At 40.5% G+C, this 15,943-nt stretch overlaps 1 protein-coding gene across 1 annotated transcript in view; it reads right to left on the bottom strand.

Moving 5' to 3' along the window:
- Window positions 1–6,826: 6,826 nt before the first annotated feature.
- LOC311129540 (synaptotagmin-1-like) overlaps window positions 6,827–15,943 on the bottom strand; it is a gene marked incomplete at both ends in the record, with an annotated part of 62,760 nt that continues 53,643 nt past the window's right edge. Inside the window, one exon of the mRNA XM_084161845.1 lies at window positions 6,827–7,033. Within this exon, the coding sequence (XP_084017971.1) occupies window positions 6,827–7,033 (207 nt within the window). The remainder of the gene's footprint in view (window positions 7,034–15,943) is intronic.

Below are 15,943 nucleotides of genomic sequence, written 5' to 3'. Positions count from 1 at the left end.
GTTTGTCTTTGTGTGTGATTGCTCTTCTGTTTTGTGTTGGAGCTACGTACTTCCCTCCAGTGTTTTGGAGAGGTTATTCGCACATGTTAGTGCGCCGTTTGTTTGACGCCTGTGTGCGCCATTATTTCGCCTTCAGGCTTATTGTGCTTATTTTCTACGTGAATATTGCACTAAAGTCTTTTGGACTGAGCTTCTGCGTCCTGCGCTTGATTCATGCACCACACCCACCTTCAGCAGCCTTGACAGAGGGTACTTTTTGCAGATGTTCAGATCAGGAAATATGGGTTCGATCTCCATTGACCCGGCAATAAAAATATGAACTGCTATTGTAGTAATGTTACTAATGTATTAAGTATACAGGATGAAGACTCCGAAGGTATGTGTTGCTTCCTTTCACAATGTGTGTACCCATTCACTTTCTCTTTGTTAGTCATTTGATAATGTCTGAATGATTGTAGGGCCATTCTATCTCAGAAAGCACAGGAAAGGATTTTGACACCCAGCATCTCAGATTGTTCTGAAATAATTTATGTTGTTAGAAACAGATAAGATTAGCATTCATGCAACATTCTTTTGTTGAAATATAATTGGATCTCTGAGAAATTAAGCTAATTGATTGCATCCAAATTCATCATTTAAGTGTATAGGGTTCATATAATATTCAATAAATATAGTGCCTAATATCCTTTCTAGCAGTGCTTTAGACATGAGGAATCCAAAGGAATGGTCAAAAGCCACCCATACCCCACGCCAATGCCACCCCAACAACCAGTATCAGTTCTCTATGTTTGACAAGTAGTATGAAGCTGTGGCTTGTAGTATTGCTTCTCCATACTATGTAATGTATTCCCTGTGAATCTGGAGATGTTTTTCTTCCCCTAATAAAGAATGAGTGATTGAAGTCACTTGCATTGTTTAGTGTGAATCTACCAGGTTTGACCACTAGATGCCGCTGTTCCTGCTATACCGCCACACTCTTTTATCAATTTTTCTGGTCTCTTGTGTTTATTAAATAGATCACAGCATTTCCTTTGCAACTTTGGGTAGAAAACAAATATATTTGGCTCATTATGAAAATAAATCTAGGCTTTATAAGCATTCAATGCACTCAATGCTTCTTATTCTTATGCTGATGAAGGCATGTTGTCTAAAATGTGAATGTCAGTATTATCTGCTTACACATCAAAATTCACATAAAAAGTTGGTAAATGAACCAACCAAGTATCCGGGAAAAAAAGAAAGCACTTGAAAAGGTTCTGTATCAACAGGAAATAAAACAATTTTATTGATCATTTGTGTATATGAAGTTATATAACAACAGTCAAAAAACTCCACAGAGTGAATCACTACACAAAGTGAAACAAAACTGTAAAACACCTCATCAAAAATGAAGGTATACACAGTCACTGTCAGCTCGCTATCACCGCAAGCGATATGGCAGGAAAAAACACCCCAAACAGTTCTACAAGATTACAGAGAAAATTTCAACACATAAAATACTCAAGCAGGCAGTTGATATACACAAAGGCAACTAGGATCTTTCTACAGCATCAGATTCTAATACTTTACACAGCTTTGTCTTGAAAGGTTAGAGGGGCTTTTTGTTGTCGTCATTTGAGAGAATCTTGTATGTTTCTGGTCACACAGGTAGATGTATGGGCTTTTCTTGAATATAATGTGAGGGGTTTTGCTTCCATGCTTTAGCAGGGGGACCAGTAAGAGTAGCATTGCATTGCAGCGAATGGCTTTTCTTGTGGTAAGTTACACACCTCACAATCTGATCCTGTAATGCTGCATCTTACTGTAGTGTCCGCCCTCAAGCGTTTGACGCTTTCCATTTCTTTTGTTGAATCATTTTCATTTCCTTCCCCTTTAAATATTGATTACAGCCTTTCTTTAGTGATTTAATCATACCCCTATGGAGTTCCTCATTCCATTCAAATACTGAGCCTACGTTTTATCCTTGTTTTATTTAAACAAGCATTTTTGTAATTCATGAGTTAAGGGATGCATAATAAATATGTTAAATTAAAAAATGTATAGTTCAAGAGGGAATGTAATTGATTAGGTGACATACATGCTGTGATTAAATGTACGTTCAAAATTTCTGGAATGTATTATTTATCCGGGGAAGGTCTACCCAATAGGGTATTTAAATAAATAAACACACACAAATCAACATTTTTTTGCAACAATTAAAGAAAAGTGCCAATTACTATTCTCACAGTTAAAGTAATCACCACAAACACACAGCCCATACTGTACATTCAGAGTTTTCATTTCAAATATAAAATAATTTTCAACAGGGTTGTAAACATAACTTATTAATAAAAATAATCATAATTAGATATACTATAGTAGATCAGGTTGATACCATGATGGATGAAGTTATCATGACAAGATGTGATACGTTTTCGGTAATAATCATGAACATTTCAATATGATAAATAAATTACTTTTTGGACAATGATGAAAATATGTACATATGCACTTTCAGAGGGTGAGGGGTCATTTAAATGTTTCTGTGTATGTGTGTGTGTGTGTGTCACAATTTGGTATTTCCCTATCCCAATATGTCCTGAAAATTCTGTGGCTTGCGAAAGTATTCACCCCCGTTGGCATTTTTCCTATTTTGTTGCCTTTTGGGGGTTTGTATCATTTGATTTACACAACATGCCTACCACTTTGAAGATGCAAAATATTTTAGAAATAAAGAAATAAAACAAAAAAACAGAAAACTTGAGCGTGCATAACTATTCACCCCCCCCCCCCCCCCCCCCCCCCCAAAGTCAATACTTTGTAGAGCCACCTTTTGCAGCAATTACAGCTGAAAGTCTCTTGGGGTATGTCTCTATAAGCTTGGCACATCTAGCCACTGGGATTTTTGCCCATTCTTCAAGGCAAACTGCTCCAGCTCCTTCAAGTTGGATGGGTTCTGCTGGTGTACAGCAATCTTTAAGTCATACCACATATTCTCAATTGGATTGAGGTCTGGGCTTTGACTAAGCCATTCCAAGACATTCAAATGTTTCCCCTATAACCACTCGAGTGTTGCTTTAGCAGTATGCTTAGGGTCATTGTCCTGCTGGAAGTTGAACCTCCGTCCCAGTCTCAAATCTCTGGAAGACTGAAACAGGTTTCCCTCAAGAATTTCTCTGTATTTAGCGCCATCCATCATTCCTTCAATTCTGACCAGTTTCCCAGTCCATGCCGATGAAAAACATCCCCACCATGCTTCACTGTGGGGAAGGTGTACTCGGGGTGATGAGAGGTGTTGGGTTTGCGCCAGACATAGTGTTTTCCTTGATGGCCAAAAAGCTCAATTTTAGTCTCATCTGACCAGAGTACCTTCTTCCATATGTTTGGGGAGTCTCCCACATGCCTTTTGGCGAACACCAAACGTGTTTGCTTATTTTTTTCTTTAAGCAATGGCTTTTTTCTGGCCACTCTTCCATAAAGCCCAGCTCTGTGGAGTGTTAGGCTTAAAGTGGTCCTGTGGACAGATACTCCAATCTCCGCTGTGGAGCTTTTCAGCTCCTTCAGGGTTATCTTTGGTCTCTTTGTTGCCTCTCTGATTAATGCCCTCCTTGCCTGGTCCGTGAGTTTTGGTGGGCGGCCCTCTCTTGGCAGGTTTGTTGTGGTGCCATATTCTTTCCATTTTTAATAATGGATTTAATGGTGCTCCGTGGGATGTTTGAAGGTTCGGATATTTTTGTATAACCCAACCTTGATCTGTACTTCTCCACAACTTTGTCCTTGACCTGTTTGGAGAGCTCCTTGGTCTTCATGGTGCCGCTTGCTTGGTGGTGCCCTTTGCTTAGTGGTGTTGCAGTCTCTTGGGCCTTTCAGAACAGGTGTATTTATACTGATGTATATATACTGATGTATATATACTCATATGACAGATCATGTGACACTTAGATTGCACACAGGTGGACTTTATTTAACTAATTATGCGACTTCTGAAGGTAATTGGTTGCACCATATCTTATTTAGGGGCTTCATAGCAAAGGGGGTGAATACACATGCACGCACCACTTTTTCGTTATTTATTTTTTAGAATTTTTTGAAACAAGTTATATTTTTCATTTCACTTCACCAATTTGGACTATTTTGTGTATGTCCATGACATGATATCCAAATAAAAATCCATTTAAATTTCAGGTTGTAATGCAACAAAATAGGAAAAACGCCAAGGGGGAAGAATACTTTTGCAAGGCACTGTATGTGCAAGAAAAAACAAGGATCGGAGGGAACCCTAAACAAAAGGATTTGAGATGTCAAGCTCCAACCACCACAGAATCTACATGTGCTGTGTCCTAACCATATCAATGGAGAGGAATACGTCTGACTTGATAGGAGTCAACTTAAATATTCATTTTTTCTCGGGCAAACACCACCCGCACGACACTATGGGATGAACATACAAGTATTGCACAGTGCTCAACGAAATGCTGTGTGAATCCAACCACTCTCGCTCTCCCATAAACCGTTCTACAACTCCTGTGTATAGCCCTGTCAATCAACCAACCAGCCGCTCCACAGTTAGTAGAAAAGACGATGCCACGCACGCACTCTCTCAGCCTGTGGAAGGGAAATGGCAGTACAATGTCACTACAGAACAAACTTGTCGTTATCTACTGATAAAGTCTACACCTCTAAGCACGCACGGCAGTCACAGTGATACACAAAGCTGTCCTCAGAGACGCCTATGGAATGACAAATAGCTTTTTCATAATAGTGCTATCAACTACACAATAACATTGAAAACATTTAGAAACTACTCCTGAAGCTAGCATCCAGTATATGCATGGAGGTTCCTCCAAGATAAGAGATTTCATGGATTCAAACGTCTTACTTGTTCCTCTTGTTGGACCCGTAGTAAAGGACATATAGACAAATATTATCACCTATGCAGACCGTTCACTTTTAAAGTTATTGTTTTATATCCCATTGTTCTCTTGGTGTTGTACTGAGAGCCAACAATAGAAAACTGTCTAACTACTGTTGACTCAAAGAAGAGATACAGTATGTGGTTGTTGCTTTCATGTACTGTTCCTTTCAGTAAATACCAAGAACCAGTAGGGCTCCTGGACAGAAGCTCCCCTGCGCATTGAGCATCCTTAAATAAAGCCAGTCAACATAGAGCAAAGAAGTCAACAAGCTATTGCCGGTTCAAAGACATACAGTGCAAAACAGTAGCCGTATAGAAAGTATGATTGGCAGTATAACATGGCTAGCTCTATTGCAACTGTGAAAAGGCAACACAAAGCAAAGACTGCTATTTAGGGCACCATGTGCAGCCAAATACATTGTTTCCGATAAACCAACGCTACGACCACTACGTAGTGGGAGTGTGCATGGAGAGAAGGTTAGTATACATTTGTCACCTCCCTGAAAATGGCAGTGTTTAGAAAATCACTTTACTTTCAGTCAATACATTAATCATATACTGACCCATCAAATCACTCACTTCAGCTTTAATCTAGATTAAATAAATTGAAGGCAAGGGGATTTTATCATAAGAGACAGCCCCATGGTGTTGGTAGATCTCCCCCATCCCAGCCTTTAGCAAATATTGTTTAAAAAATCATGCCGTTTACAAAAAAATCAGCTGAATTTATCTAAAAAATAGTCATCTAAAAGCTTAGAGTCCAACTCTTTACTCCATCTTTGGAGACCTTGAGACTCCAATGTCATGAACATAATCAGTTTCCAACAACATGGCTATTGAAAGTAAGCAGTTAACAAATATTGTTCCACAAGCATAAAGACACAATGGCTACTGCTTGATTCTATTTCATATGGGGTCAGTTTCCGAAGGGGGTTGGCGGAATAGTCGTTTGGATTTAAGAGGACCGGTCTGTAAAAAATAAATAAAATAATAATAATTTAATGAAAAGATGGCCTTTCAAATGAGGACCTATTTCACTTAAAAGTAACTGACTGTGTCACAAGGTGGTGCCTTGCTTAAGGAAAAGGAAAAAGGCTAACCGGTTTGCATCGATTTGAGAGATCCTCCAAAACATTGTGTTTCAAGCAAAACAAATAGGTCCTCTGATTAAGAAATTTGTATAAAAAGGCATATAAGAAACCATGTGCTTGTATACTATCCAGCAGCATATATTTTCCCATGAAACCATAGTAGTTAACGGCCTAGTTTTCTTTGTTTTCTGTGTATTTCAATTTTTTTCTGCAATGGTTCATTAGTAAACATAAAGCCAGACACCGTCCTTTACAATGTGACTATACTTCCACTAGCATCTTGCAGGTTGGAATTATTTTCTTCTTCTAGAATGCAATAAGGTCAATTTTTTTATCCTGTAATATATAATATCGGCTCTCCTATATCTGCATTTATATAATTTAAAATAGAACATCTTATTAAAAACATCCAGATATACATAGATTAGGAAACGGATAACAACATACCAACATAAACTAGAAATATTTTTTGTCTGCAGACTGATATATACAACTGTGGTACAATAAATGTCTTTCAGTCATGCGCTATCTATACAGATCATATTGCTTAAAAGAAGGGGGCATTTGGTTAGGGGGAATCAGGGTGTAGAGATGGACAACATAGTCAGGGGCAAGGACTCCCAACCTGACATATAGAAACACACATCTGAATGTCAGGGCCTAGGGGTTTGAAGGAACCATTAACAATTACAAAAGAGGGCGATAAGACAAGTAGTATGGAGTTGGTGGAGAGAAGGGTGTTGGCGGGATTGGTTTGACGGTAGATGGACCCATATATCACTGAGATATTTACACATACTGGCTAAAGAGCCCTATGGGGCAGGTGCTGAAAGGGCCCTTCCTATTTCTTGGTGGAGAGCTGAGCGTCCACCTCCTCCTCCACCTTCAGCACGTGCCACTGGGCGATTGGTCTCCTGGGGTTGGCTAGCATATCTGACCAGTGGCGCAGCTCCGTCCCCGAGCTGTTGAGGCCCACAAAGACCTTGCCGATGGCATCATTCTTGCCGATCTTGTCATAGTCCAGAACAGTTACAACAACTTGAACTTTCTGTAAGGGGAAAAGTAGGGAAGGAAGAGAATGGAAGAAATGATGAGTTTGGAGGATACACACACTGTACAGGTAACTAAAGTAATGTACTGGTAACATGTAAATCTCACAGACTATAGTCATGGAAGTTCTATGATTTGTGTAGTGCTGAGAAGTTTTCTTGAGCACCCAGTATTCACCCAAAATAACAGAGAATGTGTAGGTAATAATGTGTCAAGGCCCCAGACAACCTACCTCCTCTATTGAGCACAACGATGAAGGCTCTGCTCGGCGACCTACAGATCAACCGTGGCTAATTTCCAAATACCAAAAGCAGTACCATTAGAAGACAAGTGGGTGTAACTGCCACCCTGTCAAATGCTCCTGACTAACAGAGTGGCCTATTTGGGTGAAGAGGGATATGCTCCCTCGAAGAGCCAGTCCTAAGTGCTTTTAGCAGCTGATACCATTTGAAGACCGGGCCTGAATCGTTCCAGAGTCAAACGCATAACAGATTGTAAGCTTACTCAGAGGTCAACCATTCAGCCTCAGCATGTGTTTATTCAAAGTGTCTCAGCAACGAGGGATGACCCGTGCGTCATCTGCTGGAAGGGAATACGAATCAGCACACTAAGAGCTCTGATTAAGTTTCGATCCACATGAGAGAGAGGAACTGCTCTACCTGTGTAGGTGCCGAGTCACTGTTCCCCCAAAGCATGTAATGAAACGCTGCACCAAGTCCCTCAGACTGTCAGTTTTAGATTTTTAGATTTTTAGTCATTTAGCAGACGCTCTTATCTTTTTTTTTTCATACTTGGGGTCAGGTGGCTTTTAAAGAGATAGTTGACCCCCCAAAATCACTTTTGAGGTATCACAATGACAGAGACATTTGTATTTGGGTTGTTCTATCCCTTTATGGGGAAGGACCCTCTGTGGAGGCGGGAGTGTACTTAGCAGTATAGGCTTCCTCCACTGTCTCCCCTCTCTCTCTCCAATGAGTGTGTATGGGATATTCTGATTGGCATCCTCACAGGCTAGGCAGGGTTAGGCTGCGAATTGAAATGGAGGCACGTGGTACCAAACTCGTGGTTTCTGAGCTGTGAAGTGCTAAATCAATTTGAGGCAATTACTTTTTTAATGCCTGGCGTGTTGACGCCTGCTCACAGATAATTCCCCCTTGGCACAATTTGCATGGACTTTATCTTCTTTAATTATCTGGGCCTAGTATCTTTAAAGTGCTTTCTCATAATGCCATTTGTCCTCAATCATTGTCAAACAGTGTGAGCGCCATACTAAACAGTACTCTATATACATTTCATTGCACCGAATCAAAAATGTACTGAATTCCACTGTGAAGAAGAGATATTTCAATGTTCAAATGTAATCGTACGCCAAATGCATGTAATCAGTGATGTGTTGAGAATTGCATTACTTCTCACCACTCCCCTGTGTAATTGTCTTGTAAACTTTTGAAATTGAGGCATTTAATGAGAATGCAAATGGGGGGGAATTCCGACCCGAGTTTTTATGCATTTTTCTCTCTATTATTCTCTCTAGTATTCTGACCTTGAACTTAAGCATGAGAACAACATGCTATTCACACGCTATTCGTTTGGAGTGGAGATTAACGAAATGAAGGTGTGGCGGAGGTGTGTCTACAGATACGCTGCATTCTGAACTTGACTTAATTCCCTCATAATTCTAACACCTTTGCATGCGAAGAAACCATGAATAAGGTTGATCGAACCTGCCGGTTCCAAGTGGGAAAAGCATGTACTTTATTTTTTCTGATAGAAATAACAGCATTCTCCATGCACTGTAATTTATAAATGGATAAGAGCTATTGATAAGAGCTAGGTAAATGAGTAATCAGTTTGTAGAAGGGGATTGTAAATATACATAGCAATTGTTTTAGATGATTTTTCCTTATAATTCATGGAGACGAATGTTAAACCAGTCATATGAAAGCAAACTGAAAATCATATCAACATGATATGAGAACCAAGCTATAGGCTTTTTCTAGGGCCGAATCTGCCGAGTTGATGTATGCGCTTTAGAATGTTTTAATTATAAAATAAAAACTTTTTGCAGTTTTATTTTACAATTTCTATCATGTTAAATATTAGTCACTATTAGGAGCCATCGTCAGTAATACCCACATACATTTATAACTGTCAATTGGGTGTTAGTTTCCTTACATTTGTTTGCATCATTCCATTCCATTCCATTTACCTTTATTTCCTCTGCCATGTCCGTGTAGCTGTTCCTGAGGGTTGCTAGCATTAGTGGATCATATTAGGCTAACATTCTGCAATAATTTGGGAAATTTTTTGAGTCATTATGGAACTCAGACCACATGTAGCAGTTTAAACCTGGAGCCTGGTGCACGGTTCACCATGACTGGACAGTTATCATACAGTTCCATGATTAGTGAGGATCAGGGTAGATTTATATAACTATTGTTCAAGCCTTATTGTACACCTGTTTCCACCTTCCAATACTTCATGGATTGAACTTGAATATTTCAATTTTCAGGATGAATCAAATCACAGTATTTTTAATTCATCAATATATTTGGGTCGTAAATGCTATCCAAACCTGTTTTATATGATTCATACATACTTTCCTAACCCTAAATTTGCTTAATTAATCTACAAGATCAGAGTATTTTTTGATCTACCAGTTGGTGCTGGCCCCGTGTACCTCAGTTGGTAGAGCATGGCGCTTGCAATGCCAGGGTTGTGGGTTCATTTCCCACGGGGGGCCAGTATGAAAAAATTGATGCACTCACTAACTGTAAGTTGCTCTGGATAAGAGCGTCTGCTAAATGACTAAAATGGAAATGTAAAATGAATATGCATATATTTAGATGGCTTTCTTTCATTGATCGCTATATTCTGAACCCGTTCTTTCGATGTATTTTAGTCTGTCGACAAAATTTGAATGAAGGGTACAGCGTATTTAAAGGAATGGCTTAAAATTAATGTAATTAATGTTGGCCAGCAAGTGGGAGGGTTTTCAGCAGTTGAATTACATTTATTCAGTGTGCGCAAGGTAGCTACACCTGTAGAGCGCATTACGTGCCTGCATTAGGTAAGTCTGGATACCAACGACTGAGAAGTGCGTAGGAAAGGCATACATTTATTACGTCTGAATCGGGCCCATGATGAATAGAGCCTGAGACTGATTATCCTGTACAGGCCAATGAGCACACATTCACAAGCTAATTTTAAGCCACCAAATCATATGGAAATAAATTATGTATCATTAAGGCAAAATGTTGGGAAATGTCAAAGGTAAATATATAGTAAACATGATTGACATTTTATAATCCAGATGTATGTCTAAATAAGGAATATAGCCAATATTGTGTGTGTGTAACCATGCTTTAATCAATGTATGTATCTTATTTTTTCAGAAAGTGTCTTAGTCACGCCACCAATATAAAGAGATAAGGGAAGGAGGCCTCAACTGGAAAGCGCACGTAGCTCTTGTAAGAGTAAACAACATGTGTTATTGGACTTTGAAAGATAACGGTGGCGTGACAGTGAAAGATGTTAATCATTTATTTTAGGGGGAGTAACTATATATTCTATGTAAGCATGACTATGCATTTGTATGTGTATATAAGGAGATATTTAAGCCAAGGGCAAGCAGGTGCTCCATGGAGCAGCTCGGCTTTGTTACGCAATAATAAAGTCACATTTTTGCATTCACAAGCTCCAGTTTCTTGAGAGATATTTTTGAGTTAACTACTTTAGAATCAAATATCTCTACGACATAAATGGCGAGCGTTGCCAGGAGTTGAAAACAGGGACCATAGACGGTGGACATCTGCGGTTGTGAAACGGCTTGGACGGACCATACAAACAAAAGCGGCCGCTTTTAAAAAGATAAGCCAAGTTCTTACTCATATAGTATAAAGTTTGTGTGGTTCGATCCGGGGCCCGGCCTCAGCTGCAGAATACCAAGTACAGTGAGGGAAAAAAGTATTTGATCCCCTGCTGATTTTGTACGTTTTCCCACTGACAAAGACACGATCAGTCTATAATTTTAATGGTAGGTTTATTTGAACAGTGAGAGACAGAATAACAACAACAAAATCCAGAAAAATGCATGTCAAAAATGTTATGAATTGATTTGCATTTTAATGAGGGAAATAAGTATTTGACCTCTCTGCAAAACATGATTTAGTACATGGTGGCAAAACCCTTGTTGGCAATCACAGAGGTCAGACGTTTCTTGTAGTTGGCCACCAGGTTTGCACACATCTCAGGAGGGATTTTGTCCCACTCCTCTTTGCAGATCTTCTCCAAGTCATTAAGGTTTCGAGCCTGACGTTAGGCAACTCGAACCTTCAGCTCCCTCCACAGATTTTCTATGGGATTAAGGTCTGGAGACTGGCTAGGCCACTCAAGGACCTTAATGTGCTTCTTCTTGAGCCATTCCTTTGTTGCCTTGGCCGTGTGTTTTGGGTCATTGTCATGCTGGAATACCCATCCATGACCCATTTTCAATGCCCTGGCTGAGGGAAGGAGGTTCTCACCCAAGATTTGATGGTACATGGCGCCGTCCATTGTCCCTTTGATGCGGTGAAGTTGTCCTGTCCCCTTAGCAGAAAAACACACCCAAAGCATAATGTTTCCACCTCCATGTTTGACGGTGGGGATGGTGTTCTTGGGGTCATAGGCAGCATTCCTCCTCCTCCAAACACGGCGAGTTGAGTTGATGCCAAAGAGCTCGATTTTGGTCTCATCTGACCACAACACTTTCACCCAGTTCTCCTCTGAATCATTCAGATGTTCATTGGCAAACTTCAGACGGCCCTGTATATGTGCTTTCTTGAGCAGGGGGACCTTGCGGGCCCTGCAGGATTTCAGTCCTTCACGGCGTAGTGTGTTACCAATTGTTTTCTTGGTGACTATGGTCCCAGCTGCCTTGAGATCATTGACAAGATCCTCCCATGTAGTTCTGGGCTGATTCCTCACCGTTCTCATGATCATTGCAACTCCACGAGGTGAGATCTGGGCGGCAGGTAGCTTAGTGGTTAAGAGCGTTGTGCCAGTAACCGAAAGGTCGCTGGTTCTAATCCCCGAGCCCACTAGGTGAAAAATCTGTCGATGTGCCCTTGAGGAAGGCACTTAACCCTAATTGCTCCTGTAAGTCGCTCTGGATAAGAGCGTCTGCTAAATGACCAATTATTTATTTATTTTTATTATTTATTTTAGATCTTGCATGGAGCCCCAGGCCGAGGGAGATTGACAGTTATTTTGTGTTTCTTCCATTTGCGAATAATCGCACCAACTGTTGTCACCTTCTCACCAAGCTGCTTGGCGATGGTCTTGTAGCCCATTCCAGCCTTGTGTAGGTCTACAATCTTGTCCCTGACATCCTAGGAGAGCTCTTTGGTCTTGGCCATGGTGGAGAGTTTGGAATCTGATTGATTGATTGCTTCTGTGGACAGGTGCTTTTATACAGGTAATAAACTGAGATTAGGAGCACTCCCTTTAAGAGTGGGCTCCTAATCTCAGCTCGTTACCTGTATAAAAGACACCTGGGAGCCAGAAATCTTTCTGATTGAGAGGGGGTCAAATACTTATTTCCCTCTTTAAAATGCAAATCAATTTATAACATTTTTGACATGTGTTTTTCTGGATTTTTTTGTTGTTATTCTGTCGCTCACTGTTCAAATAAACCTACCATAAAATTATAGAGTGATCATTTCTTTGTCAGTGGGCAAACGTACAAAATCAGCAGGGGATCAAATACTTTTTTCCCTCACTGTAGGTCTCTCTAAATTTAAGAACCAGAAAATTAGAGACTGGGAGCTTTTGGATTAAAAAATACATGTTAAGGGATAAAAAAAATAAAAAAATAATAAAAAACCCTTGAGGGTTGCAATACGTAGAAAATACTACGAGTAGATCTGCTCGGTCCGAGTGGGTGGGCAGTCTGTTTGGGTCGGTGTGGTTCATTCATTGTGGTTGTGTAGGGTGAGTTATCTGTTTCGTTTGGGTTGATCATTCGGTCAGTGTGATTGCATCCGTTTGACTAATTTGACTGTTTTGTCTGACGTGTCTTGTACCCGTCAAATGTCACTCGGTTTGTTTGTCTGGACCGTCTGTTCAGGTCATCTGATTCATTTGTTCGTCCTGCTGGTCATTCTGTTTAAGCCATTGTGATTCAATTGGTTGGGGTTGGGTTGGATGATTCATCTGTCTCATTCAGGGTGCTCATCTGGACGGTCTGATCGATCTGTTTGATTTGATTGCTCAATTCGTGCATTCAGTCATCGGGGTCACTCAGCTGCTCATCTGATGCGTCTGTTCGATTCGGTCGATTCATTTGATTCATCTTGCTGATTACTTTGTCTGGGTCATTTCGGCACGGGCGGCTGTCCATCTGTTTGAACGATCAGAGAATAAATAGGTACAACGTCCTACAGATACCGCTCTAAACGTGTCGAGGAAGTGTATCTTTAGAGGGCCGCTTAGGTAGGCAGAAATCCTGTGTAATACCTATTTTTTCTGTGTCAGAAGAAAGGGACGAATTTACAGGTCGCTTAGGAAAGCGTAAGATAGAAGTCCAGTAAGGGTGTGTCGAGGAAGTGAATCACCTATAGGGCTATATATAGGTAGATAGAAATCCTGTATAAAATCGTCGTGAATCAGAAAGTGTCGATCAGGTAAAAAGATAGGTCATCCGGAGTAGGTGACATAAATTGGAGTTAACACCGGTCATCCTGAGTAGGTGAACGGGTTAAACAGCCACTAAGGCTTCAAAATATAGAGAAAGTATTAGATAGAGTAGGTCTGATCATCTCATGTGGATCAGTGGTTTGCTTGGGCTACTGTGAGTAATTTAACTGTCTGATTCATTTGGGCGCGGGTGGCTACTCATCTGTATGAATCAGAATAATAAGAAATCCTGCAGATAATAGCTTTTTTTCTGTGTTGAGGAGAGAAACTGTATTTGAGGTCGTTTGAAGTTTCTGTCTTTGGTGGAGAAAGGTTGGCACACCTTTCCTGGACTGTTACTTAAGTGTAACCTGGTAGGAAGGACGCACCCGGTCTCGCACCAGGAGAGGAAGAGTGAATGGTGTGTGAATGCTCATAGGGGTAGAAACACACATATAGCTGAGTGATTTAAAGCTAAGAAAAACACTAGCAAGGGAAAGATTCATGAGGTGTTCCACACAAAAGAAAAGTGGACATCAGGAGATATTATATTATTATTACATAAAGAGACTGTCAAATGCCCATTAATAATAAATAAGTTCTGACCAAACAATAATCAAAGAAGCACAAATAGTTTAACAATAAAAAGCGAATACTAATATAAAAATAATTAAGAAGGAGAAATAAATAAATAGGACGAATACTAAAATAGATTAAAAAGGAAGTTAAAAATATAGGCCATTAATATGAATAAAACGGCGGTAGAGATACTGAGTGCTAGGTATCCCTTAGGTAAGGAAGAAATAGCGAAAACATCTAAAAAATGGGAGAAACGCACCAGGAAAATGGGCACCAAATGGCCAGAAGGAGGAACATTTGATGTCTCGGTGTGTGAGGAAATGGAAACACTGATAAAGAACCATAAAGCAAAAGACACAGGAAAGAAGAGAAGCGACAAAAGAAAAAGAGAAAAATAAGTACTCAACATGTTCAAAATGGAAGGAGAAGGATTGCTAAAGAACATGCGAGAAGCCAGAAACATAAAAGATGATGAGAAAACAAACAAAAAGAAAGCAGATTGGTCTGTGGGACCTCCACCATATGTTGGTGGACAATATCCCCAGGTGTCTGGAGTAGTATCAATAAAAGGAGAAATAGAAATGGAAGAAGAAAGACCTTTGTTTACATCCTCCCAAAGAATGGAAAAAGACTCAAAGAAAACTGAAGGAATCAAGCGAAGGGCAGAAATCAAGCCAAACAGATTGGACTGCTATGGAGAGCTGAGGGAAGCATTGGGAAGAATGAAAGTGACGAAGAGAGATGATGGAGAACTCTCAGATGAAGAAATGGCAGATATTGAAGCAACAAACGAACCAATAGAGAAAGAAATGGACAGGATGAGGAGAATATTGAGAGAAAAGGAAGAAATAGAGAAGGAGCAGAGTGAGGTAAGACAGCGGACAGGCAGAGAGCTAGAGGAGGAAGAAGGAGCAGCAGCTGAAATATGGGGAGATTGCAATCAAGGCGTAAGGGAAGAAAGATTGCGGAATAGTAGAACATTGAGAAGACCTGAAAAATACAAGGGACAATATCCAATTCTAATAAAAGGTACCCAGGCTCACTATGTTCCGTGGGGATCACAGGACCTGGAAGGATTGGTTGCCCGTCTGCCAGATTTGCATGATGGGGCAGGAAAATGGATAAGGATTTTTGAGGAACAAACCATGGGGAAACTGCTGGCTGTGGGGGATCTGAAGGCACTGTTGGCAAGGGTGGTTGGAAAGGCAAAAATTGAGGATATACTGGGGAACAGTGACCTGAGGAGAGAAGTGAGGGACCCACAAGGAGATGGGATGGACTTTGATTCACACCGCCCTGGAGTCTGGCGAGCACTGAGACTGGAATATCCGGCAAGAATTGACCCCAAGTCACTGAAAGGGGGGACACTAGGAGAAACTGAGAATCCAGCTGCCTATCTACATGAACAGATGAAACGATGGAGACTGGAGACAGAACGAGATCCAGAGAGGGACCCACTGATGACAACTCTATTCCGAAACTCAATAATAGAGGCCATGCCCCAACCAGTGAGAAGCAGGCTGGAGGATGTGGTGGGACTAACCTCAAAGACACACAAAGAATTATGTGACCATGTGATACATGCAGTAGAAAAACACAGAAAGGATGAACAGAGACTTACAGAGCAGGGGAGAGACATTCAGAGGAAGTTGACTCAACTCCAATTGGAAGAACT

This window comes from Coregonus lavaretus, assembly GCF_964263955.1.
Source record: "Coregonus lavaretus genome assembly, chromosome: 5".
NCBI lineage: Eukaryota > Metazoa > Chordata > Actinopteri > Salmoniformes > Salmonidae > Coregonus > Coregonus lavaretus.
Note: the sequence above shows the minus strand (reverse complement) of the source record. Positions and strands in the feature narration are given on the sequence as shown.